Genomic DNA, 24363 nt, shown 5'->3' with positions numbered 1-24363 from the left:
CGTGGGGGGGCTAGTTGCCTTCTAATCACTTTCGACTATTAAAACGGGCACTAGCCCTTTGACTTTCAAATTGAATGAGCATTTTTTAAGTTTCTACGACAACGCCTTCTTTATAAACCTTATATGCCCCCAGGGCATAATTTAAAACCCTTGCCCCGAGGCTTGTGGGGGAGTGTCCTCCTCAAAAAGACATTTTCTATCTGGAAATCAACTACGCTGAACAAAATGGCTATATCAAAATTTTGATTGGATGTGTTTGGGGGAATGATGGGCGTGGGGGGCCTAGTTACCCTCCAATCACTTTCGACTATTAAAAAGGATACTAGTCCTTTGAATTTCCAATCAAATGAGCCTGTTTTGAAGTTTCTACGACATCGCCTTCTATAAAAACCTTATATGCCCCAAAGGGCATAACTTAAAACCCTTGTCCTGAGGGTTGTTGGGGAGTGTCCTTTTCAACAACAAATTTTCTATCAGGAAATCAACTACGCTGAACAAAATGGCTGTCTCAAAATTTTGATTGGATGTATTTGGGAGAATGACGGGCGTGGGGGGGACTATTTGCCCTCCAATCACTTTCGACCCTTAAAAATGGCACTAGCCCTTTGAATTTCCAATCGAATGAACCTTTTTTGAAGTTTCTACGACATCACCTACTATAAAAACCTTATATGCCCTCAGGGCATAACTTAAAACCCTTGCCCTGTGGGTTGTGGGGGAGTGTCCTCCTAAAAAAGATTTTTTCTATCTGGAAATAAACTACGATAAACAAATAGCATATCTAAAAATTTTGATTGGTCCTGTTTGGGGGAATGATGGGCGTGGGGGGGGAGGTATCTGCCCTCCAATCACTTTCGACTATTAAAAAGGTCACGAGCCCTTTCAATTTACAATCTAAAGAGCCTTTTTTTAAGTCTCTATGACAATACCTTCAATAAAAAACTTTATATGCCCTCAGGGCGTAAATTAAAACTCTTGCCCTGAGGGTTGCTGGGGAGTGTCTTCTTCAAAAAAAAATTTCTATCTTGAAATCAACTACGCTTAACAAAATGGCTATCTAAAAATTTTGATTGGATGTATTTGGGGGAATGATGGGCTGGGAGGGGTAGTTGCCCTCCAATCACTTTCGACTATTAAAAAGGGCACTAGCCACTCTAATTTCCAATCAAATGAGCCCTTTTTGAAGTTTCTGCGACGACTGCTTTGATACGAAGTACTCAGGTATGAAAAAAAAAAAAAAAAAAAAAAAAAAAAAAAAAACATTGTGCCCACATCATTCTTTACTTAGGCAGCGCTAGCGCGCAGCCTATGATTGAACAGTAGCTTAGGATTACCCCTCTGCTAATTCTTTTGAATGGAATACAGGGCTGACTACCATTATCTATATTATTCGTAACTGTACAGAAGTTCCAGCCAATCAATAATCTGAGAACAGTCACCCGATATTATACAACAGATAGCCCACCTGTGCATAAGAATTGACCTGAAGCGTCCCTAGGCAACTGATAATCACGAGTGCCTGTTTTTAAACTTTCATCCGAGTAAGTATTTTTATTACAGAAGTAGTTTACAGTCAGTACATTTAACTAGACGGTAATGAATTTTATAGGTAGTTTGGTCAGTATAGTTTGTCTCGGGGCTGGGGATCGAGATGATACTTTCACGAACAATTTCTTGGGGGTTTCAAGAAATTGTATAATAAATGATTGGAGGGCAACTACCCCCCCACGCCGATCATTCCCCCAAATACTTCCAATCAAAATTTTGAGATAGACCTTTTGTTCAGCGTAGTTAATTTACATATAAAAAAATCTTTTTGAGGAGGACGCTCCCTAAAAACCCACGGGGCAAGGATTTTAAGTTATGCCCTGAGGGAATATAAGGTTTTTCATAGAAGGCGTTGTCATAGAAACATCATAAAAGGCTTGTTCGATTGGAAATTCAATTGGCTTGTGCCCTTTTTAATAGTCGAAAGTGTTTGGAGGGCAACTAGCCCCCCCCCCCCCCCACGCCAATAATTCCCCCAAATACATCCAATGCAAATTTTGAGATATCTATTTTGTTCAGCGTAGTTGTATTCCAGATAGAAAATTTGTTTTTAGAGAGGAAACTCCCCCACAACCCTCAGGGTAAGGGTTTTAAGTTATGCCCTGGGGGCATATAAGGTTTTTATAGAACTCGTTGTCGTAGAAACTTCAAAACAGGCTCATTCGATTGGAACTTCAAAGTACCCTTTTTAATAGTCGAAAATGATTTGAGGGCAAATAGGCCCCCCACGCCCATCATTCCCCCAAACACATCCAATAAAAATTTTGATATAGCCATTTTGTTCAGCGTAGTTGATTTCCGGATAGAAAATGTCTTTTTGAGAAGGACACTCCCCGCAACTCTTGGGGCAAGGGTTTTAAGTTATGCCCTGGGGGCATATAAGGTTTTTAAAGAAAGAAACTTCTATAAAAAACTTATATGCCCCCAGCGTATAACTTAAAACCCTTGCCCCGAGGGTTGTAGGGAAGTGTTCTCCTCAAAAACATATTTTCTATCTGAAAATCAACTACGCTGGACAAATTGGCTATCTCAAAATTTTGATTGAATTTGTTTGGGGGAATGATGGGTGTGGGGGGGGCTAGTTGACCTCCAATCAATTTTGACTATTAAAACGGGCAGTAGCCCTTTGAACTTCCAATCGAATGAGCCTTTTTTCAAGTTTCTACGACAACGCCTTCTATAAAAAACTTAAATGCTACCAGGCTATAACTTAAAACCCTTGCCCCGAGGGTTGTAGGGAAGTGTCCTTCTCAAAAAGATATTTTCTATCCGGAAATAAACTACGCTGAACAAAATGGCCATATCAAAATTTTGATTGGATATGTTTGTGGGAATAATGGGCGTAAGGGGGGGGGGGGCTAGTTGCCCTCCTTTTTACTATTAAGAAATGTACTAGCCCTTTGAATTTTCAATCGAATGAGCCTTTTTTGAAGTTTCTACGACAACGCGTTCTATAAAAACCTTATTTGCCCTCAGGGCATAACTTGCCCCGTTGGGTTGTGGGGGAGTGTTCTCCTCAAAAAGATATTTTCTATCGGGAAATCAAATACACTGGACAAAATGGCTATTTCAAAATTTTGATTGGATGTGTTTGGTTGAATGATGGGTGGGGGCGGCTAGTTGCCCTCCAATCACTTTCGACTATTAAAAAGGGCACTAGCCACTCCAATTTCCAATTGAATGAGCCCTTTTTGAACTTTCTACGACAACTCCATCGACACGACAAGTTTTTACGACAACGCTTTCTATAAAAAACTTATATGCCCCCAGGGCATAACTTAAAACCCTTGCCCCGAGGGTTTTAGGGAAGTGTTCTCCTCAAAAACATATTTTCTATCAGGAAATCAACTACGCTGGACAAAATGGCTATCTCAAAATTTTGAATGGATGTGTTTGGGGGAAGGATGGGCGCGGGGGGGGGGCTAGTTGCCCTCCAATCACTTTCTCAGTCAAGAAAACAGCCAAACCTACTACAGTTAAAAAGTCAACTTCAGCAAAAAAGGTTACCAAACCTATGGCTGGTAGCAAGAAACCTGTAAAGGTTTCCAAAAAAAGAGAAGTCTTTTCAAGTATTTTATTTGAAAAAGAGAAAAAAAAATCACAATAACTACTACAAGTCAAATGCAACCGGGTGAATCAGGCGGTCATCCATATATAGACTTACTGTGCCCACAGTTGTCCGAATTCTACGATTTGAAGAGGAGTTGTCCTTTTACCGTTTGCTGATCTATTGTTGAAGAAGATGTGCATAAGACCGGTGTTTTTCAAAAAACACCGAAAAGACATAACAGGAATTTTGTTAGAGTATTTATTAAATGATGACATTTTACCGAAGTTGCTAGATTAAAAAAGCATTTGTAGGTATTGTTTTTATCATCTTTGTATTCTGTAAAAAATTTAAACGCCAAAACATCCAGTACACCTTTGATGACTAGGCTACCCATTAGGCATTTACCCTACTCTCGTACAATAAATGCCTATGCATTGTAACTAGATGAATGGGCAAGCAAACTTTATTTCTTGGTACAAAAGGAAAAGCCTCGAAAGTTTATTTAGATTCTGTCGGGTAAAATATCTCATCCGTCTCCACTAAATTCTTGTCATTTGTTAACATTTAAATATGGAAGTGTTTTTCTTCTTTAGTATAGTCTTCAGAAACATATAGAGTTTTCTTGTATATGTTTGAGTTGTTTTTAAGAAAAATCTCTCGCCCACTTCCAAACCCGCAAGGTGTTAATAGTTATGTCTTAACTGTTAAATCTTTTGAAATATACACGAAAGAAAAAGAAATAACAATTAACTACTCGGTCTCCATTACATTCTTGAAATTTTTTAATTTATTAATTTTAAAGCCAACCACCCCCCCCCCCCCTTTCTTTCGTTTATTTTACATAATTGTATTTCTGTTCACGTACACCTTGTTCAAAGTCTAGATTGTCATCCAAATTTTATGTATAACATAAAATTGGTGAGTGATCATTTGTGTTAGGGTCTAGGTAAAAAGCTAGAACAATAAACGACTTAGGCACTTATTCAGTGTACTGTGTTAGAAGGACGGCTTGAATTTTGTGCAAAACGCCTCCTTGGGCAATGGTAGCCCCCAAGAGGAGCTTGTTCAGTTCTTCGTCGTTACTAATGGCAAGCTGAAGGTGACGAGGAATGATACGCGTTTTTTTGTTGTCCGGTGCAGCATTACCAGCAAGCTCTAAGAGCTCGGCAGCAAAATATTTACACCCTACTGCACGATAAATGTCACTGCCTGTAACAACTTGATCCTCAGCGTTACCCGGTATCTGTAGATTGACGCTAAGTCAATCGATTACGAGAAGAAATGCCGACAGATAGTTAATGTGCATGCCAATTCACCTTACAAACAGGCCCACCTCCTGACCGTGCTACTAGGATCCAACTATTACTTGGACACTTGTCATGAATAAATGTAAATGTTGCCTGTTCTTGAAAAGCTAAAGCACAAACAATTTATAATTCAACTGGCGAACTCAGTTCCTCTGACAAAAAAACTGTGCTGCAAACTCAAGTTTGTATAAAACCGGATTGTAACTTGTAAACGCTATTTATTTGATAATTGGATTTTGTCAAGGCATCATTTAACATGGCTCCAAAAACATGGAGAAAAGCAGCAAAGAAAGCTGGTAAGGCATCAAAACATTACTAAAACTGATAAGAAGAGGAAAGGAAAGCTGCGCCATTTACATTTACAAAGTTCTCAAGCAAGTGCACCCCGACACCGGTGTTTCTAGCAAAGCAATGAGCATCATGAATAGCTTTGTCAACGATATCTTTGAAAGGATTGCCGCGGAATCCTCTCGTCTAGCTCACTACAACAAGAGGTCCACCATCACTAGCAGAGAGGTTCAAACTGCTGTGAGGCTACTCCTACCGGGGAACTTGCCAAGCACGCTGTTAGTGAAGACAAACGCTGTAACAAAATACAAAGGCTCCAAATAAGGGATTTCCCCCGTCTATTACCGCCCAATCAGCCTGCTCCTCCCAAACAGCCCTTTTAGGGGCTACCACCTTATTTTAAATGCTCTCAAAATACTTTCATTGCTCCTAGCTTTGTGAATGCTAATGAAATAAAACAAAATATGATGAAAACACAATACTTTAGCAACAAAATTATGAAAACTAGCACAAAGAGTTATAGAAGGGGGGCCGCACAGAGCGCATTTTTTTAAATATATAACCTAACCAAAATACCAACTAAATATTTAATTAAACTATAGCTATAATGTATTTTCCAAAGTGAGCCATTGCGACTTATCGGTATAAAGAAGTTGGTTCAGGTCTGAAAATTTGGTCTCGTTTTTTATTACTTTACTTCTGTGTTTTTAATCAGAATTTTAGAATTAATTTCAATACGAATTTGCAAACACACATGCATATATCTTATATTTTCTGAAAGCCTGTGTAATAAATTTTACTAATAACAAAAACAAAGTCGATTTCAAGGATTGATACTCCTAGAAAAAAGGTGTTTTCTGAAATTGAACACCCTTTTTTACTGATTTCCACTATTCTGTACCAATTTGCTGGCAAGTTATATTTTAATAAACAATGAAAAAAAATATATCCAGGTGTACTCATATACTGTGTATTATTGTGTACTATTGAACGACATAAAGCACATCCAACATAATAAAGATTTGAATAAAGCCAGTCAAAACACCCCAACTACCTACAAACCTAAATTCTCTCCCTCACAGAGAACTGTTCCCATTGGGCAGTTGTAATACGACCTACAACTTACTAACCGGTAAAGCGACGTAGTCGTGAGAAACGTCGTGACTTAAATCCCTCTGAACAGTGACCAAAGCTTTGAATTAGAGATATCTTTTTATTGCGACTGTGCGATTTGAAATGGCCACTATCATGACTTCAGAAATTTATACGAGAGTGAGGACAATCTGGATGAAATGGAGTGAAAAAGGGCATGCCGCAAAAGAATAGCAGATCGGTCAAAACAAAAAGCCAGATAGATGAGAACGAGTACAGAATGAGGTACTGAATGGAAGATCTCACGGTATTCAAGATATTTGGGGGACGAACGCTAGAAGTTAGCTAAAACACGCAAAGCACCAGAATTCGTCAAGATGAGCTAATTGTTTTTCTAAGAATTTTCTGCTTTATATGCTTAGTATATGGCAAAAAAATGTATAGAGCAAAAAAAGTCAAAATTCTAGTGTTATAGATTTCAAAATTATTTAGTCTAGAGTCTAGTTTTAAAATTTTATGTATGTTAAAGATATTTTTTTTGCCTTAAATTTGGATGTAAAGAGAAAAAATATCTATTCCAATTCTTTTTTGGCAGAGAAAATGATAACAAATTTAGTTTCTGAGTTTAAAAATTTTTGTTAGAGGTAATGGTCCTCGTCCAAGTCTGATCCCATGCATTCATGGCGCATGCAGAGCTGACTTCACGTGCCTCTGGATATCCGGCTAGCCACCGGAGAACTAATTGCACCTAGGGACGGTTGGGCTAGCAACCCTCCTCCTGAAATTACTTGCTACGAAAGGAAATGAATATACAGCCTTGGATTCCCCATCGTTTGGAGAGGACTGACAGCGCTGTCAACCAGTTCCCTCTACACTGGCGACCCTGCTGAGCAAGAGCGTTAAGTCAAGTTGAATTTTTGCAATGAAGGTGTGATTTTTGTCTAATTTGTATACTAAGCTGCATAACGGTCCTTCTCAGGGCCATGTAACACACTTAACGCTCTAAATCCTACATCTTCATATAAATAAGGATAATACACCCGCTGCAAAAAAAACGGGTGTGCCTGCACCAACTTGCTCCGCAATGCTCTGCTCTCAAATTGCTTTCATTGCTCCTGGCCTTGATTTGCAAAATCTCGGGTAAACAAGAACCCATACTAAACCATTATAAAAAAAAGAAGAAAACTTCAATTTTCAAAATCTCCTGTTTCGGAGGCAGGTCCCAAATTGCTTGTATAGAAATTAATATCTATCGACATATCGTTGAAGAGAATAGAAAAGGGGGCCTCGGCTTTTTCATGACATTCCATTGAAAACCATAGAAAACAGTTTTATAGGCCCGTGACCCCCATTGGGAGTTGTTCATTTTGTGTGCCCCCATTGGCTTTTGTGTGTTTTATTTTCAGTAGATTGTTTGTATCTTGTTGAATGCCATGCCGAATATATGACTCATTTTCACAATAATTTTACGTATATCTGATTAATTTCGACTTTTTTTGTTATTGTGCCCCTCGAGTCATACCTTTTTTTCCAAGGAACACTAGGGCTGCTTAACGCTATTCCGTGTGCTTGTTTGAACCATAAAGTGGCCCTTAAAAGGGCCGTTGGTTAGGATGCAGTTGCGTAGCATTAGGGTATTTAAGCTCTCTCGCCACGGATACGACGGGCGAGTTGAATATCTTTTGGCATGATGGTCACCCTTTTGGCGTGAATGGCACGCAAGTTGGTGTCCTCAAAAAGTCCAACTAGATAAGCTTCGCTGGATTCTTGTAGGGTCATAACAGCTGAGCTCTGGAACCTCAAGTCAGTTTTGAAATCCTGGGCAATCTCTCGCACAAGTCTCTGAAAGGGCAATTTCCTTATTAAGAGTTTTACCCCACCAGTAGCAGGAGCCGACTTACGTGCTGCCTTGGTCGCAAGCTGCTTTCTAGGTGCCTTTCCGCCCATTGATTTTCTCGCAGTTTGTTTTATCCTAGCCATATTGATAGTTTGCGTCTCTTTAATAGAATGAACAAAGGAACACATTGCTAACGGCTTTATTTTATATTGACCGCCAGCCGCGCGATACGAGTAACATTTTGTGGGGAAGAACTTTGGCAATACAAAATAAACGGGCTTTCAAGAAAATTTGTTAGTATGACAAAAACTTTACAGCTGTTTGCTACGATATTGAATTAAATATGACAGGAAGAGGAAAAGGAGGAAAGGGGCTTGGAAAAGGAGGCGCAAAGCGTCATCATAAAGTTCTTCATGACAAGATCCAAGGAATCACCAAGCCGGCTATTAGAAAACTGGCTTGCTGAGGGGGTTTTAAACTAGTATCCGGAATTATTTACGAGGACACCAGTGGCGATCTTAAATATTTTCAATAAAATATTATTAGCGATGCTGACACGTACACAGAGCATGCCAAGAGAAATACAGTAACTGCAATGGATGTAGTTTACGCTCTGAAGTGTCAAGGTCGTACATTGTATGGCTTTGATGGTTAATGGTTTCCAAATGCGTTTCAAATCGTCCCAGTCCTCCTACCCAACGGCCTTTTTAAAGGCCAACAAATTTATAAACACTTCTTAGCCCAGGTTTTATAAGCCTTTTCTTTGTTGTGCTTTCAAACTGTCAGTAAATATTTTTCTTTTCTTTTCGTCTCAGGTGCAATATCTAATTAGAATTATGCAAAGAAATTACCATTGCTATTTTACTATATTTAGCTTTTCCTTTCATATTTGAATAGTTTGCATTCTCACAATGGAATTGTTCAAAGAAATAATTGTTGCTATTCAACTGCAAAAGCTCTTTCTTTCATGTTTGAATAAAGCAAGTCAGAACGGAGGAAAATATGTTCCTTCTCTTACTAAATTACCCCTGGACCTTACAATTTGGACAAAAGTATTGCAATAATTATAGGCAGTTAATAAACAAGTATGAAAAGCTGGCAAAATTTTATGTAGAGAATTAATGTAATATTAATCTGACAAATGATATTAATACTATATAAGAAAATTAATAATGAATAAAAGAATATATAGGTTGGAAAATAAAAACTGTAAGAGCTAACAATCATTTCAACATCGATATTGTCCGACTAAATGAACCAATTAGCGAAACAAGAATATCGTCTCTTAGAACTGGCTAAATGTTAGAACCGCGCGGTTTCTCCATGAGTTTACAATATTTAAACGATTATTTTTGGGGCTTAGGTGGGGGGGAAGGTACCTAGGTTACGTATTTAATATATGCTATGCCTTACCAGTAGGGAGGCCTCAGAAGGAATGAGATATACTGCGTGCTGCCATCTATAATTGAGTCTAACGCTGAGCTGACATAATTTATTCAAGGATTATTAATCGAGTCTAATGGGGTCAATGCCCCCTTTTTCAAGGTCGATTTATTTGTTGTTTCTATGTGTAATGACTCCGGGACGAAGTTTGCACATGCGCATTGAATTCTAAGGGGACAATGAATTGATCGACTCGAGGGGAACTGGATAACTGAGAAATCGATTGCATAATCGAGGGGAAGTAGATTTCTGGGAAATTGATTACATAATTGGCGGGGAATTATTCATCCATGAAAGGGGAATTAGAAATGACATCACTTGTTTCCTAAGAATTATACGGGACTCTAAAGAGATAAAAATTCCATTTTTAAATATGGCTTCTCTGGGCTTTAGGTCTGAGAGATAAAATTAATATTCTATCGAAGCCATAATAGTGTAAGTAGGAACACCTATGAGATGAATAAATTAACGCGGGAAATGGTTTCCTAGGAATTTCAAATGTGACAGCGCAGGGATGCCGAAACAAAGGAACACGCAGAAATTACTTTTAGGGGATTATTTGGGCGAAACCGTTTGAGGCATTTTAGAAGATGATTTGGGCGAAACAGTTTGAGACATTTTAGAAGATGTTTTGGGCGAAACAGTTTGAGACATTTTAGAAGATGATTTAGAAGATGATTTGGGGTGAAACTCTGTGGTCTTTATAATACACAAGTTCCATTTGAACAGGGTTGTGAGGTCCCCTACCCCAACCCCAAAGGGCTCCCATCCCCCGGGCCCCCAAAGGACCCCCTCCCCCGGGGCCTTCGAGCCTCCCAAAGGGCCCCCGGGGCCAACTCCCCCGGGGCCCCCGAGCTTCAAAAAGGGGCCCCCTGGGGCACCTCTCTCCCGAGGCCCCCAAAGAGACCCCTCGCCCACCCCCAACCCATTTTTTTAATACTTTGTTTTTTGTGCACTTGAGACACAGAAGGGCCCCCCTCACCCTCAACTTTTTGGTTCCCCCGAATATATTTTTTCACAACAAGTTCTTTTCGTAATGTCCTTCCTAAACCAATTTTACAACTTGAACTACTCATCCTTTGCACCACAACTTTACTTTACGACTTTTTGCATACCCCAACATCAAGCAATACTTTTCAAAAGGCTTTATTATATCTTTTCAGAACAAGTTCTTTACGTAATGTCCCTCCTAAACCAATTTTACAACTTGAAGTACTCATCCTTTTCACCCACAACTTTACTTTACGACTTTTTGCATACCCCAACACCAAGCAATACTTTTCAAAGGCTTTATTATATTTTTCAGAACAGGTTCTTTACGTAATGTCCCTCCTAAACCAATTTTACAAGTTGAAGTACTCATCCTTTTTACCCACAACTTTACTTTACGGCTTTTTGCACACCCCAACACCAAGCAATACTTTTCAAAAGGCTTTATTATATCTTTTCAGAACAAGTTCTTTACATAATGTCCATCCTAGACCAATTTTACAACTTGAAGTACTCATCCTTTTCACCACAACTTTTCTTTACGACTTTTTGCATACTTCGACACCAAGCAATACTTTTCAAAATGCTTTATTATATCTTTTCAGAACAAGTTCTTTTCTTAATGTCCTTCCTAAACCTATTTTACAAGTTGAACTACTCATCCTTTTCACCCACAACTTTACTTTATGGCTTTTTGCATACCCTAACACCAAGCAATTCAGCAATTCTATCATTTCAGAACAAGTTCTATTCCTAATGTCCTTTCTAAACCAATTTTACAACTTGAAGTACTCATCCTTTTCATCCACAACTTTAATTTACGGCTTTTTGCATACCCCAACACCAAGCAATACATTCAAAAGGCTTTATTATATCTTTTCAGAACGAGTTCTTTACGTAATGTCTCTCCTAAACCAATTTTACAACTTGAATTACTCATCTTTTTCACACACAACTTTACTTTATGGCTTTTTGAATACCCCAACACCAAGCAATACATTAAAAAGGCTTTTTTATATTTTTTCACAATAAGTTCCTTACGTAATGTCCTTCCAAAACCCAATTTACAACTTGAAGTACTCATCTTTTTCACCCAAAACTTTACTTTACGGCTTTTAGCATACCCCAACACCAAGCAATACTTTTCAAAAGGCTTTATTATATATTTTCAGAACAAGTTCTTTACGCAATGTCCCTCCTAAACCAATTTTACAAGTTGAAGTACTCATCTTTTTCACCACAACTTTACTTTACGACTTTTTGCATACCCCAATATCAAACAATACTTTTCAAAAGGCTTTATTATATCTTTTCAGAACAAGTTCTTCACGTAATGTCCTTCCTAAACCAATTTTAAAACTTAAACTACTCACCTTTTCACCCACAACTTTACTTTACGTCTTTTTGCACACCCCAACATCAAGCAATACTTTTCGAAAGGTTTTTTTATATATTTTCACAACAACCCGTTTGCGGAATGTCCTTCCTAAACCAATTTTACAAGTTTATTTAGTCATTTTTTTCAACCACAACTTTACTTTACGACTTTTTGCAAACCCCGATACCAAGCAATACTTTTCAAAAGGCTTTATTTTATCTTTTCAGAACAAGTTCTTGAGGTACTGTCCCTCCTAAACCAATTTTACAAGTTGAAGTACTCATCCAATTCACCAACAACTTTACTTTACGGTTTTTTTAATACCCCAAAACCAAACAATACTTTTCAAAAGGCTTTATTATATCTTTTCAGAACAAGTTCTTTACGTAATGTACTTCCTAAACCAATTTTAGAAGTTGAAATACTCATCTTTTTCACCCACAATTTTACTTTATGGCTTTTTGAATACCCCAACACCAAACAATACTTTTCAAAAGGCATTTCAGAAAAGTTCTTTTCTTAATATCCCTCCTAAGCCAATTTTACAAGTTGAAGTACTCACCCTCTTCGGCCACAACTTTACTTTATGGCTTTTTGCACATCACAACACCAAGCAATTCAGCAATTCTATCATTTCAGAACAAGTTCTTTTCTTAATGTCCCTCCTAAACCAATTTTACAAATTGAAGTACTCATCCTTTTCGCCCAAAACTTTACTTTATGGCTTTTTGCATACCCTAACACCAAGCAATTCAGCAATTCTATCATTTCAGAACAAGTTATTTTCCTAATGTCCCTCCTAAACCAATTTTACAAGTTGAAGTACTCGCCCTCTTCACCATTTGGACTTGCAAACACCAACCTAGTGAATAAATTTTTTTATCAACATCTTTGTCAGATACATCGGATAAAATTAACTAAATCTAAGAATCATATTGAATAAATTCTCTATCAACATCCTTTCTCAGATACGTTGGATAACATTGTCAAAATCAATGTTTTAGAGTGGATAAATTCATTATCAACTTCCTTTTGTCTAATACATCAGATAATATTAAAAAAATCTAAGTATCACAGTGAATAAATTCTTTATCATCGTTTTTTTTCAAAAAATCTTTTAATATGTTTAAGCAATAAATATCTCTAAGCTTAACCCGTCTTTATTCTATAGAATAGTTCGATTCATTTATTAAATTGTGAAGAAATTGTAAGTAAGTAACAATCTCTCTCTTGAATTCTCCTCTTGGATGCACAATATTGAAGTTTCATTCAAGAAATCATGAATAATTGTAATTAAGTGACAAAATTTTTACTGATTTCACCTCTTGGATACACAAAACGGATATTTCATTCAAGAAATTATGAAGAAATTGAAAGTAAGTAACAATCTTTTTTTTGAATTCACCTCTTGGATGCACAATACGGAAATTTCATTTAAAAAATAATGAAAAATCGTAAGTAACAAATTCTTTATTTAATTTGCCCCCTGGATACACAAAACAGATATTTCATTCAAGAAATTCTGGAAAAATTGCAAGTAAGTAACAAACTCATTATTGTTTTCACTTCTTGGATATACAATAAAGAAATTTAATTTAAGAAATAATGAAAAATTGTAAGTAAGTAACAAATTCTTTATTGAATTTGCCCCCTGGATACACAATACAGACATTTCATTCAAGATATTATGGAAAAATCACAAATAAGTAACAAACTCTTTATTGTTTTCACCTCTTGGATACACGATGCAGAAATTTCATTCAAGAAATAATGAAAAAATTGTAAGTAAGTAAAAATCTCTTTATTGAATTTGCCCCCTGGATACACAATACAGACATTTCATTCAAGAAATTAAGGAAAAATCGTAAATAAGTAACAAACTCTTTATTGATTTCACCTCTTGGATACACAATACAGTTATTTCATTCAAGAAATTATGAAAAAATTCTAAGTAAGTTCAGGTCCAGGTTCAGGTTCTTTTATTTATAAACTAAATACAACTACAATATGGGTATGCCCGGCTGAGAGTCTAGCTCGTATTGCCAGGCAACCAATAACAAATAAAAACAACAAAAACATAATATATAACTGCATTTGTACATAATCACACTTTTGTAAATAGATAAAAAAGAAAGAAAAATGTAAGACTTACCAAGCATCATCCCAAGCCAGCAGCCAAATGGAGAACAAACTATAACAAAACACCAAAAACAGTGAAGTGAAGCCGTGGGGAAACCCTACCAATAGAATGTGCCAGCGGGAATACCATAACTGAATTAAAAAAAATTAAAAAAATGAAATTAAATAAAATGATCAAAGGGTTAGTAAAAGACTTTTTAAATGACCCCGCAGTGTACCAACAGAAAGACTGATATTAAGACCCGACCCATGCACATTCCAAAGTTTGGTTATGCAGTGCCTGAGTGAGAACCTCGATCTGTCAGTGCAAGCTCGGTGTTCAACATACTTAGAATATCCCGTCGTTCCTTCATCATGCTCAAGTTGATTAAATAGATCCATAGCAAAAACAATTTTCGGTAGAATTTGAGCAAAATACTTAACACAAAACATCAAACCATGAAAAGATAATAATAATTCCACTGGTAATATATTAATGAAAGAATATACACTTTGATTTGGCGATTTTGATGGTAGGGATATTGGGGAGGGAATGAACGTTTTCAGAATACGCAGTGCTTTATTTTGCTGCCTTTTAAGTGGTTTTATATGAGTTTTAAATGTATTCAGAAAAATCAGGGGACAATAACTCGGATAAGAATGGACTAGGGCAAAATATACCGATCTCATCGCATGAAAAGGTAGAATAAATTTCAAATGCCGCAATATTCCAACATTCCTTCCCAACTTCATCCGCAATTTAGCAATGTGTTCCTTCCAACTCATATTCTGATCAACTAGCACACCTAAATATCTCATAGTAGATACACGCTCTAAATAAGTATATTCATCAATGGGTAGTCTACTAAGTTCAGGTAATGACTGGTCAGTACGAGAGAAAATCATGAACTTGGTTTTTGGCATATTAACAGATAATTTATTTGCACTAAATCAAGTTTCTATCCTCTCGAAAGCTGCCAACAAATTCTTCTTAAGCGACCTTTCATCAGTACCGCTCACTGTGCAGGCTGTATCATCAGCGAATAGGACATTTAGCCCGAGATCATCCAGCGCCCTGTTGATGTTGTTAATATAAATCAGAAAGAGTAGAGGTCCAAGTTTGGACCCTTGAGGAACACCGACTTGACCAGTGATACCAAGTAGTGAAGAGGTAGCATTTCCACCATCCACAAACTGACTGCGCCCCGTTAAATATGACTCAATCAGAGAATTTGTAGGTCCACGTATACCATAATTTTCCAGTTTACGAAGCAAAATTGTATGACAAATAGAATCAAACGCTTTTTTTATATCTATAAATATAGTAGCTGGAATTTATTTTTTATCCAAAGTGTCATGTATAAACTGTATGAGTGTCAGAATCACATGTTCAGAGCTATGACCCTTCCCAAACCCAAACTGAAGGTCATTAAAACATCCCCTCTTATCATAAAACTTTACTATACGGTTGTAAAGACATTGTTCAATTACTTTTGCAAATGAAGATAGGATCGAGATTGGCCTGTAGTTTGTTGGATCTTTCACGTCATCACCCTTATGCAGGGCTAAAACACATGCAGACTTTAAGCAAGCTGGGAAACGTCCACTTGAAAAACATAAGTTGATAACATGAACTAAAAATTCTGTAACATCAGGCAATATCCGTTTTAATTGGCTTGTCGACGAGCCATCCGTACCTTCCGACGACCCATTCTTCAGTTGGTATATAACTTGCAGTAATTCATCTGCTTAGACCGGCGTTAGGAAAAGAGAGCAATCAGATGGAGGTGGCATGTAAGCAGAATATGCTGAATCGGGTAAACTTCGAGTTGGTGCCTCAAGTGATGTTACGTGACCAATATTTGCGAAGTGCTCATTTAGGACACCAACAACAGTTCACTTTCCTTTAACAATTTTCTTGTCTTTTGGTGATAATATCTCTTCCAGAAGGTTTTTCATTTTCTTTTTCCCAAGGCATTCATTAATAATCAACCAAGTCTTTTTTTGTGACCCTTCAGCATTTTGAAATTCATGAAGATAGTATGACTGCTTCGCTTGTCGCAGTAGCTTTGTCAGACAATTTCTGTTCTGCCGAAATTTGGTCTGATTTTCATGTGTAGGATCTGCCATGAATTTCCTGAAGAGGTTATTTTTGGTATGGATAGAGGACAGAACAGCAGCTGTAATCCATGGTTTCTTTGGTTTAATATAACGCCTAGCTTGCCTGCTTGATAAAGGACATGCCTTATTAAGTACTATTTAAAACTGATTGATGAAGTATTCTGTAGCTTTGTCCACGTCGTCACATTCTAAGCAGGGAGACCGGTCGACTTGGGACAGTAAACTTTTCAGTTTATCAATCGAAGCAGCGTCCAGTCTTCTTGACCTCAATGAAGAGGGTTTAGGGGAGGGACCCGTTTCAAGGTCGCACAGGATCGTAAAATGGTCAGAAGTATCATCAACTATAACGTTACAGCCCAGTGTCTCTAAATTTGTGAAAATATTGTCAATTAACGACGCTGACGACTCCGTGATTCTCGTCGGGATCCGGCATGTTGGAAGCAAACCCGCGGACATACAAATCGTCACAAAGTCAACGGCAACATTATTCGAAAGCATTGAATTCACATCACTATGTACATTACTAATATCAATATTAAAATCACCCAACATCATTAACTTACACTTTCTTTGGGTCATCAGCAAGCTAAGTTCATAGAAATTTTGTACAAATTGTTTTGCAGCCGAACTCGGCGGCCTATGTAGGACGCAACATAATACTTTCGAAGGACTTAAATCTAGCTCAATAACAAAAAATTCAAATGACGTTTCTTCATAAAGGTAATCATAATCATTCACTTCTCTTACAGGTATACTATCATTTACAAAAACAGCCAACCCTCCTCTCTGTCTACCTATTCTATGTTTAAATAACGACTTATACCCATTTATATGAGCTAGCTCAGAAGATTGCTCATTTAAAAATGTTTCACATGCACCAAAAACATCAATCTTATGGTCGGGAAGCAATAGTGAAATATTTTCTAAACTACTCATAAGTCCACAACGATTTAGAAATGCTGTTCTCAGACACTTCTTTGTTTGTTTACTCATAATTATTCCTAGAGAAAGGTATTTGTTCATGGGTAAATTATTAATAAAATAATCATAAGTGTTTTCATCCTCTCTATCAATGCATGAAAGAATCTGTGATAAATTCAAGGGTCTCTCCTCCAACTCACTCAACCTATCGCGAGTTCCACCACAGCCACCACAATTCAAATTAGAAGAAAAAATAACTCACCCGTATTCTCCACTTGGCGGTGGGCCGGGGCGACACAGTGGAAAAAAGTCAACGGCAGTACGTTCCTGTAGAGTTTTTGCAACAAAAGATATACGGCAAGAAACCTGAACCAATTTTGATGAAATTAGGCCTAGGAGCTCAGAGATAGATGAGCAGGGATTTGGAAATAAGTGAAAAATACGGAAAAAAAGAAAGCACATAGGAACTAAAAGAGCAAAAAGAAAGGAAACAAAAATAAAGAAGAACATAGAGAACGAGATAAATACACTCTTTTTTATAAGTAGGACACTTTACTTATCGATCTTCACATTCCTAAGCAGCATAGACTATATACTGAATAATAATAATAAAAAAAAAATATATAATCAATCTGACAAATCATTATATAGATATATATACAACTAATATTAGAATTCGTCATGTGTTACCCATGGGCCAGTAATATCGTTTCTAGTTTGCAGCAATAGTCTGGCCCCGGATTGTTTCACTCGCGTGAACTTGGATATTTGCTGAGCTTTAAGATCACGTGCCTTGGCCAAAAGCTCATTACGTAGGGCATTTAGTGAAGGAGGCAAATCAGTATATATTCTCATACCGCTTTCTTTAAGTTTGCCTACATTGCCCATAACATTTGCAAGTCCAAATTATTCACCCAAGAAATAAGAACAGGCGATACTCCAGCTTGTTTGTTGTTTCTAACTGTAATGGGGCTAACACTCTTTATGCGGTACACTTTTTAAGAGGAATGTCTTTTTCAACCTCTAATTTCTCTTTGAATAAAGTCTCAATATTTTCGTTAAGAGATTGGCCTGATTTCTTTTTTGGCAGGCCGTGAATAATTAAATTCAGCTGACGATCTTTAACTTTTAGATCAAGCAACCTTTTTTCGAGTTTCACACGTTCAGCTAGATGGCTTTCAATAGAAGATCGTAGTTCAACTATTTCAGCATCTTTATCTGCTAAGCTTTGCCTGAGTGACTGTATGTCGGACATAACTGTATCGAGCTTGGAAGACACTCCAGTCTAGTGGGCTTTGATCGAAGATTGATCATTAGAAATTGAAATCAGGCGTTCCTTCAAGTCCTTAATTGCTTTTTCAAACGATGATTGGGTTACCGCCATTGTTGATTAATTTTGCTATAATAGCTGCTCAGGAGAAAATCTAGCTTAGAAAAACATAAAACGAAGACTTACACGCAAGGGGGACAATATTAAACCCCACACTTTTCAAAAAAAAAACGCAGCTGTAATTTAACTTCAATTGGCAATATTCCTTAGGCTTCTAGTCAGCACGCCAGCAAACCAGTCAAAAAAGGTCACTTGGCAAGTAGAATACGGAAATTTCATTCAAGAAATTATGAAAAAAATGCAAGTAAGTAACCATCTCTTTATTGATTTCACCTCTTGGATGCACAATACAGTTATTTCATTCAAGAAATTATGAAAAAATTGTAAGTAAGTAACAAACTCTTTTTTGATTTCACCTCTTGGATACACAATACGGAAATTTCATTCAAGAAATTATGTAAATATTTGTAAGTAAGTAACAAATTCTTTCTTGAATTTACCCCCTGTATACACAATACAAACATTTTAGTTAAGAAATTATGACAAAATTCTAAGTATGTAACAAAATATTTCTTGAATTCGTCATTTGGATGCAAAATACAGAAATTTAATTCAGGAATTTATGAAAAAAAACTGTAAACACACTCTTTCTTGAATTCGCTTCCTGGACAGACAATATAGCAATTTCACTCAAGAAATTATGAAAAAATTGTAAGTAAGTAAGTAACAAACTCTTTCTTGAACTCTCCTCCTGGATACACAATACAGACATTTCATTCAAGAAATTATAAAAAAAATTGCAAGTAAGTAACAAACTTTATTGTTTTCACTTCTTGGATACACAATACAGAAATTTAATTTAAGAAATAATGAAAAATTGCAAGAAAGTAACAAATTCTTTATTGAATTTGCTCCCTGGATATACAATACAGACATTTCATTCAAGAAATTATGGAAAAATCTCAAATAAGTAACAAACTCGTTATTGTTTTCACCTCTTGGATGCACGATGCAGAATTTTCATTCAAGAAACAATGAAAAAATTGTAAGTAAGTAAAAATCTCTTTATTGAATTGGCCCCTGGATACACAATACAGACATTTCATTCGAGAAATTAAGGAAAAATCGTAAATAAGTAACAAACTCTGTATTGATTTTAAACATTTTACTCAAGAAATTATGACAAAATTCTAAGTATGTAGCAAAATATTTCTTGAATTCGCCATTTGGATGCACAATACAGAAATTTAATTCAGGAATTTACGAAAAAAAAACTGTAAACAAACTCTTTCTTGAATTTGCTTCCTGGACTTATAATATAGCAATTTCACTCAAGAAATTATGAAAAAATTGTAAGTAAGTAAGTAACAAACTCTTTCTTGAACTCTCCTCCTGGATACACAATACAGACATTTCAGTCAAGAAATTATAAAAAATTTTTAAGTAAGTAACAAACTCTTTATTGATTTCATCTCTTGGATACACAATACAGATATTTTGTTCAAGAAATTATGACAAAATCATAAATATATAACAAACTCTTTATTGTTTTCACCTCTTGGATACACGAAGCAGAAATTTCATTCAAGAAATTATGAAAAAATTCTAAGTAAGTGACAATTTCTTCATTGTAGTCCCCTCTTGGATACAGAATACGGAAACTTCATTCAAGAAATTATGAAATATTTGTAAGTAAGTAACAAACTCTTCATTGATTTCACCTCTTGGATATACACTGCAGATATTTCATTCAAGAAATTATGAAAAAATTGCAAGTAAGTAATAAACTTTTTACTGTTTTCACCTCTTGGATACACAATACGCAACTTTCATTCAAGAAATCTCATTCAAGAAATTATGAAAAAATTATAAGTAGGTAACAAACTCATTCTTGAAATCACCTCATAGATGCACAATACAGAAATTTTGTGGTAAAGCTTTCTAATTTAGTTAATTATGAATTTATTAAAAATATATTAAGACGCTAATCCAAAGTTTATAAATACCACTTTTTATTAAAATAAGGAACATATCCTGCCAAGTTTCTGCTTAACGGGAAATTGAGAAATCACCACTTCCTAGCTATTACGTGGGTTGGGTAAAGGAACATGTGGTTGATAAAAATGTATAAAATATACATTTTATGGGAAGGGGCAGATTTAAACTGATACGAACTTTATGCCGGACTGACCTCTGGTCCGTTGTTTTTAGGAATACCTTGGAATCTTGTCGAATCATTGTAAGTGTCTAAGTATCTTATTATATATTATTGTAGTTTCTGAGACTTGTGGTCTACTTGGGACAGCCAGTCCCAGTAGAAAATATATATATCTCTTATTATTATATGTTAACTGAATAAAAGTACTGTGTTATGGAAAACCTCTCTACAATCTAGCTGTAGTTCCTCGAATATACCCAGTTGGTACGCCTAATTAGTTCGGTTATAGCCTAAGGCACGCTACCAAAGTTTAATTACCTTGGGGTCATAGTTTATCTCCCCTATAAAGGTAGAATAAAGGCATTTACGACTACACCACTTAAATACAAAAAAATACACTTCACAACAATTTCATTCATGAAATTATGAAAAAAATTGTAAGTTAGTAACAAACTCTTTTTTGAATTCACTTCTTGTATAAACAATACGAAAATTTCATTCAAGAAACTATGAAAAAGATTGTAAGTAAGTAAGTAACAAACTCTTTCTTGAATTCGCCCCAGGGGGCCTAGTGAGAGAGATATGCAAAAAGCTAGGTTTTTTTTACTAAAGCAAGTGCCACCATCTATTTCAATCAAGGTATAGATGGCAGAAAAACTGATTTTTCCTTCACCCGGGTACCTGCAACTGCAGGTGCCCGGTTCACTTAGCGTGGCGTGCCACGCAAAGTGAACCTAAATGAACCTAATATGAATGCAGTTACTTGAAAAAAGAGTAGTATTGTAGGTTGGCTGCAGGTGCCCGGGTGAAGGAAAAATCAGTTGTGCTGCCATCTATACCTTAATTGAAATAGATGGTAGCACTTGCTTTAGTAAAAAAATGAACCTAGCTTTTTACATGTCTCTCTCACTAGGCTCCCTGAGGCGAATTCAAGAAAGAGTTTGTTACTTACTTACTTACAATTTATTTTTCATAGTTTGTTGAATGAAATTTCTGTATTGTGTATTCAAGAGGTGAATTCAAAAAAGAGTTTGTTACTAACTTACAGTTTTTTTCATAATTTCATGAATGAAATTTCTGTGTTGTGCATCCATGAGGTGAATTCAGGAATGAGTTTGTTACTTACTTCCAATTTTTTCATGATTTCATGATTGAAATTTCTGTATTGTGTATCCAATTGTGAATTCAAGAAAGAATTTGTTACCTACTTATAATTTTTTCATAATTTCTTGAATGAGATTTCTTGAATGAAAGTTGCGTATTGTGTATCCAAGAGGTGAAAACAATAAAGAGTTTATTACTTACTTGCAATTTTTTCATAATTTCTTGAATGAAATTTCCGCATTGTATATCCAAGAGGTGAAATCAATAAAGATATCTTTACTTACTTACAAACATTTTCATAATTTCTGAATGAAATTTCCGTATTCTGTATCCAAGAGGGGTTTTCAATCAAGAGACTGTTACTTACTTAGAATTTTTTTTATCATTTCTTGAATGAAATGTCAGCATCGTGTATCCAAGAGGTGAGAACAATAAAGAGTTTGTTATATATTTATGATTTTTTCATAATTTCTTGAGCAAAATATCGGTATTGTGTAACCAAAAGGTGGAATCAATAAAGAATTTGTTACTTACTCACAATTTTTTTTTATAATTCCTTGAATGGAATGTCTGTCTGGTTTATTCGGGAGGAAAATTCAAGAAAGAGCTTGTTACTTACCCACTTATAATTTTTTCATAATTTCTTGAGTGAAAATGCTATATTGTATGTCCAGGAAGCGAATTCAAGAAAGAGTTTGTTTATAGTTTTTTTTCATAAATTCCTGAATTCAATTTCTGTATTGTGCATCCAAACGGCGAATTCAAGAAAGAGTTTGTTACATGCTTAGAACTTTGTCATAATTTCTTGAATGAAGTGTTTTTATTGTGTATCCAGGGGGCAAATTCAAGAAAGAATTTTTTACTTACTTACAAATATTTTCATAGTTTCTTGAATGAAATTTCCGTATTGTGTATCCAAGAGGTGAAATCAAAAGAGAATTTGTTACTTACTTATAATTTTTTCATAATTTCTTGAATGAAATAACTTTATTGTGTATCCAAGAGGTGAACTCAATAAAGAGTTTGTTACTTAATTGTAATTTTTTCATAATTTCTTGAATGAAATTTCCGTATTGTGTTCCAAGAAGTGAAAACAATAATGAGTTTGTTACTTACTTAAAATTTTTTCATAATTTCTTGAATAAAATAACTTTATTGTGTATCCAAGAGGTGAAATCAATACAGAGCTTGTTACTTATTTGCGATTTTTCCATAATTTCTTGAATGAAATGTCTGTATTGTGTATCCAGGGGGCAAATTCAAGATAGAGATTTTTACTTACTTAGAATTTTTTCATAATTTCTTGAATGAAATTTTTGTATCGTGTGTCCAAGAGGTGAAAACAATAACGTGTTTGTTATTTATTTGCGATTTTTCCATAATATCTTGAATGAAATGGCAGTATTGTGTATCCAGGGGGTAAATTCAATAAAGAATTTGTTACTTACTTACAATTTTTCATTATTTCTTAAATGAAATTTCTGTATTATGTATCCAAGAAGTGAAAACAATAAAGAGTTTGTTACTTACTTGCAATTTTTCCATAATTTCTTGAATGAAATATCTGTATTGTGTCTCCAGGAGGTATATTCGATAAAGAATTTGTTACTTACTTGCGATTTTTCATTATTTCTTAAATTAAATTTCCGTATTGTGTATCCAAGAGGTGAATTCAAGAAAGAGATTGTTACTTACTTACAATTTCTTCATAATTTTTTGAATGAAATATCCGTATTGTGTATCCAAGAGGTGAAATCAGTAGAGTTTGTCACTTACTTACAATTTTTCATGATTTCTTGAATGAAATTTCAATATTCTGTATCCAAGAGGTGAATTCAAGAAACAGATTGTTACGTACTTAGAATTTCTTCATAATTTAATAAATGAATAGAATTATTCTACAGAATAAAGACGGGTTAAGCTTGGAGATATTTATTGCTTAAACATACTAAAAGTTTTTTTGAAAAAAAACGATGATAAAGATAAAGAGTTTATTCACTGTGATACTTAGATTTTTTGAATGTTATCTGATGTATTAGACAAAAGGAAGTTGATAATGAATTTATCCACTCTAATACATAGATCTTGACAAAGCTATCCAACGTATCTGAGAAACGATGTTAATAGAGAATTTATTCAATCTTATTCTTAGATTTAGTTAATTTTATCCGATGTATCTGACAAAGATGTTGATAAAAAAAATTTATTCAATAGGTTGGTGTTTGCAAGTTCAAGCGGTGACAAGGGTGAGTACTTAAACTTGTAAAACTGGTTTCGGAGGGACATTACGTAAAGAACTTGTTCTAAAAAGATAAAATAAAGCCTTTTTAAAAGTATTGCTTGATGTGGGGTTTGCAGAAAGTCGTAAAGTAAAGTTGTGGATGAAAGAGATGAGTAATTCAACTTGTAAAATTGTTTTAGGAAGGACATTACGTAAAGAACTTTTTGTGAAAATATATAAAAAAAAAACTTTTGAAAAATATTGCTTGATGTTGGGATATGTAAAAAGTCGTAAAGTAAAGTTGTGGGTGAAAAGGTGAGTAGTTTAAGTTGTAAAAGTAGCCAATGAATTAAACTAAGTAAACAAACTGTTTTGGAAAAATAAAATAATTCCTTTCAGAAAGTATATCTTGGTTTCGGGCCATGTAAAAAGCTGTAAAGTAAAGTTGTGGGTGAAA

General features: G+C 35.4%; 1 protein-coding gene and 2 pseudogenes across 1 annotated transcript; 2 read left to right on the top strand and 1 right to left on the bottom strand.

Annotated features, from left to right (window-relative positions):
- Positions 1-5161: 5161 nt before the first annotated feature.
- Positions 5162-5517, top strand: LOC148955091 (histone H2B-like; annotated as a pseudogene).
- Positions 5518-7875: 2358 nt separating this feature from the next.
- On the bottom strand, positions 7876-8271 carry LOC148955090 (histone H3-like). Its single transcript, XM_089108052.1, has one exon. The coding sequence runs from the start codon at positions 8263-8265 to the stop codon at positions 7924-7926; it is 342 nt and encodes a 113-aa protein (XP_088964178.1). The 5' UTR covers positions 8266-8271; the 3' UTR covers positions 7876-7923.
- Positions 8272-8351: 80 nt separating this feature from the next.
- On the top strand, positions 8352-8777 carry LOC148955089 (histone H4-like; annotated as a pseudogene).
- Positions 8778-24363: the final 15586 nt, after the last annotated feature.

This window comes from Artemia sp. Qi Xiang Cuo, chromosome 2, assembly GCF_049724085.1.
Source record: "Artemia sp. Qi Xiang Cuo chromosome 2, ASM4972408v1, whole genome shotgun sequence".
Taxonomy (NCBI): domain Eukaryota; kingdom Metazoa; phylum Arthropoda; class Branchiopoda; order Anostraca; family Artemiidae; genus Artemia; species Artemia sp. Qi Xiang Cuo.
Note: the sequence above shows the minus strand (reverse complement) of the source record. Positions and strands in the feature narration are given on the sequence as shown.

What these genes read in the sequence shown, in the direction of transcription:
- LOC148955090 (XM_089108052.1), bottom strand. Translation starts at nt 8,265, where the DNA reads ATGGCTAGGATAAAACAAACTGCGAGAAAATCAATGGGCGGAAAGGCA.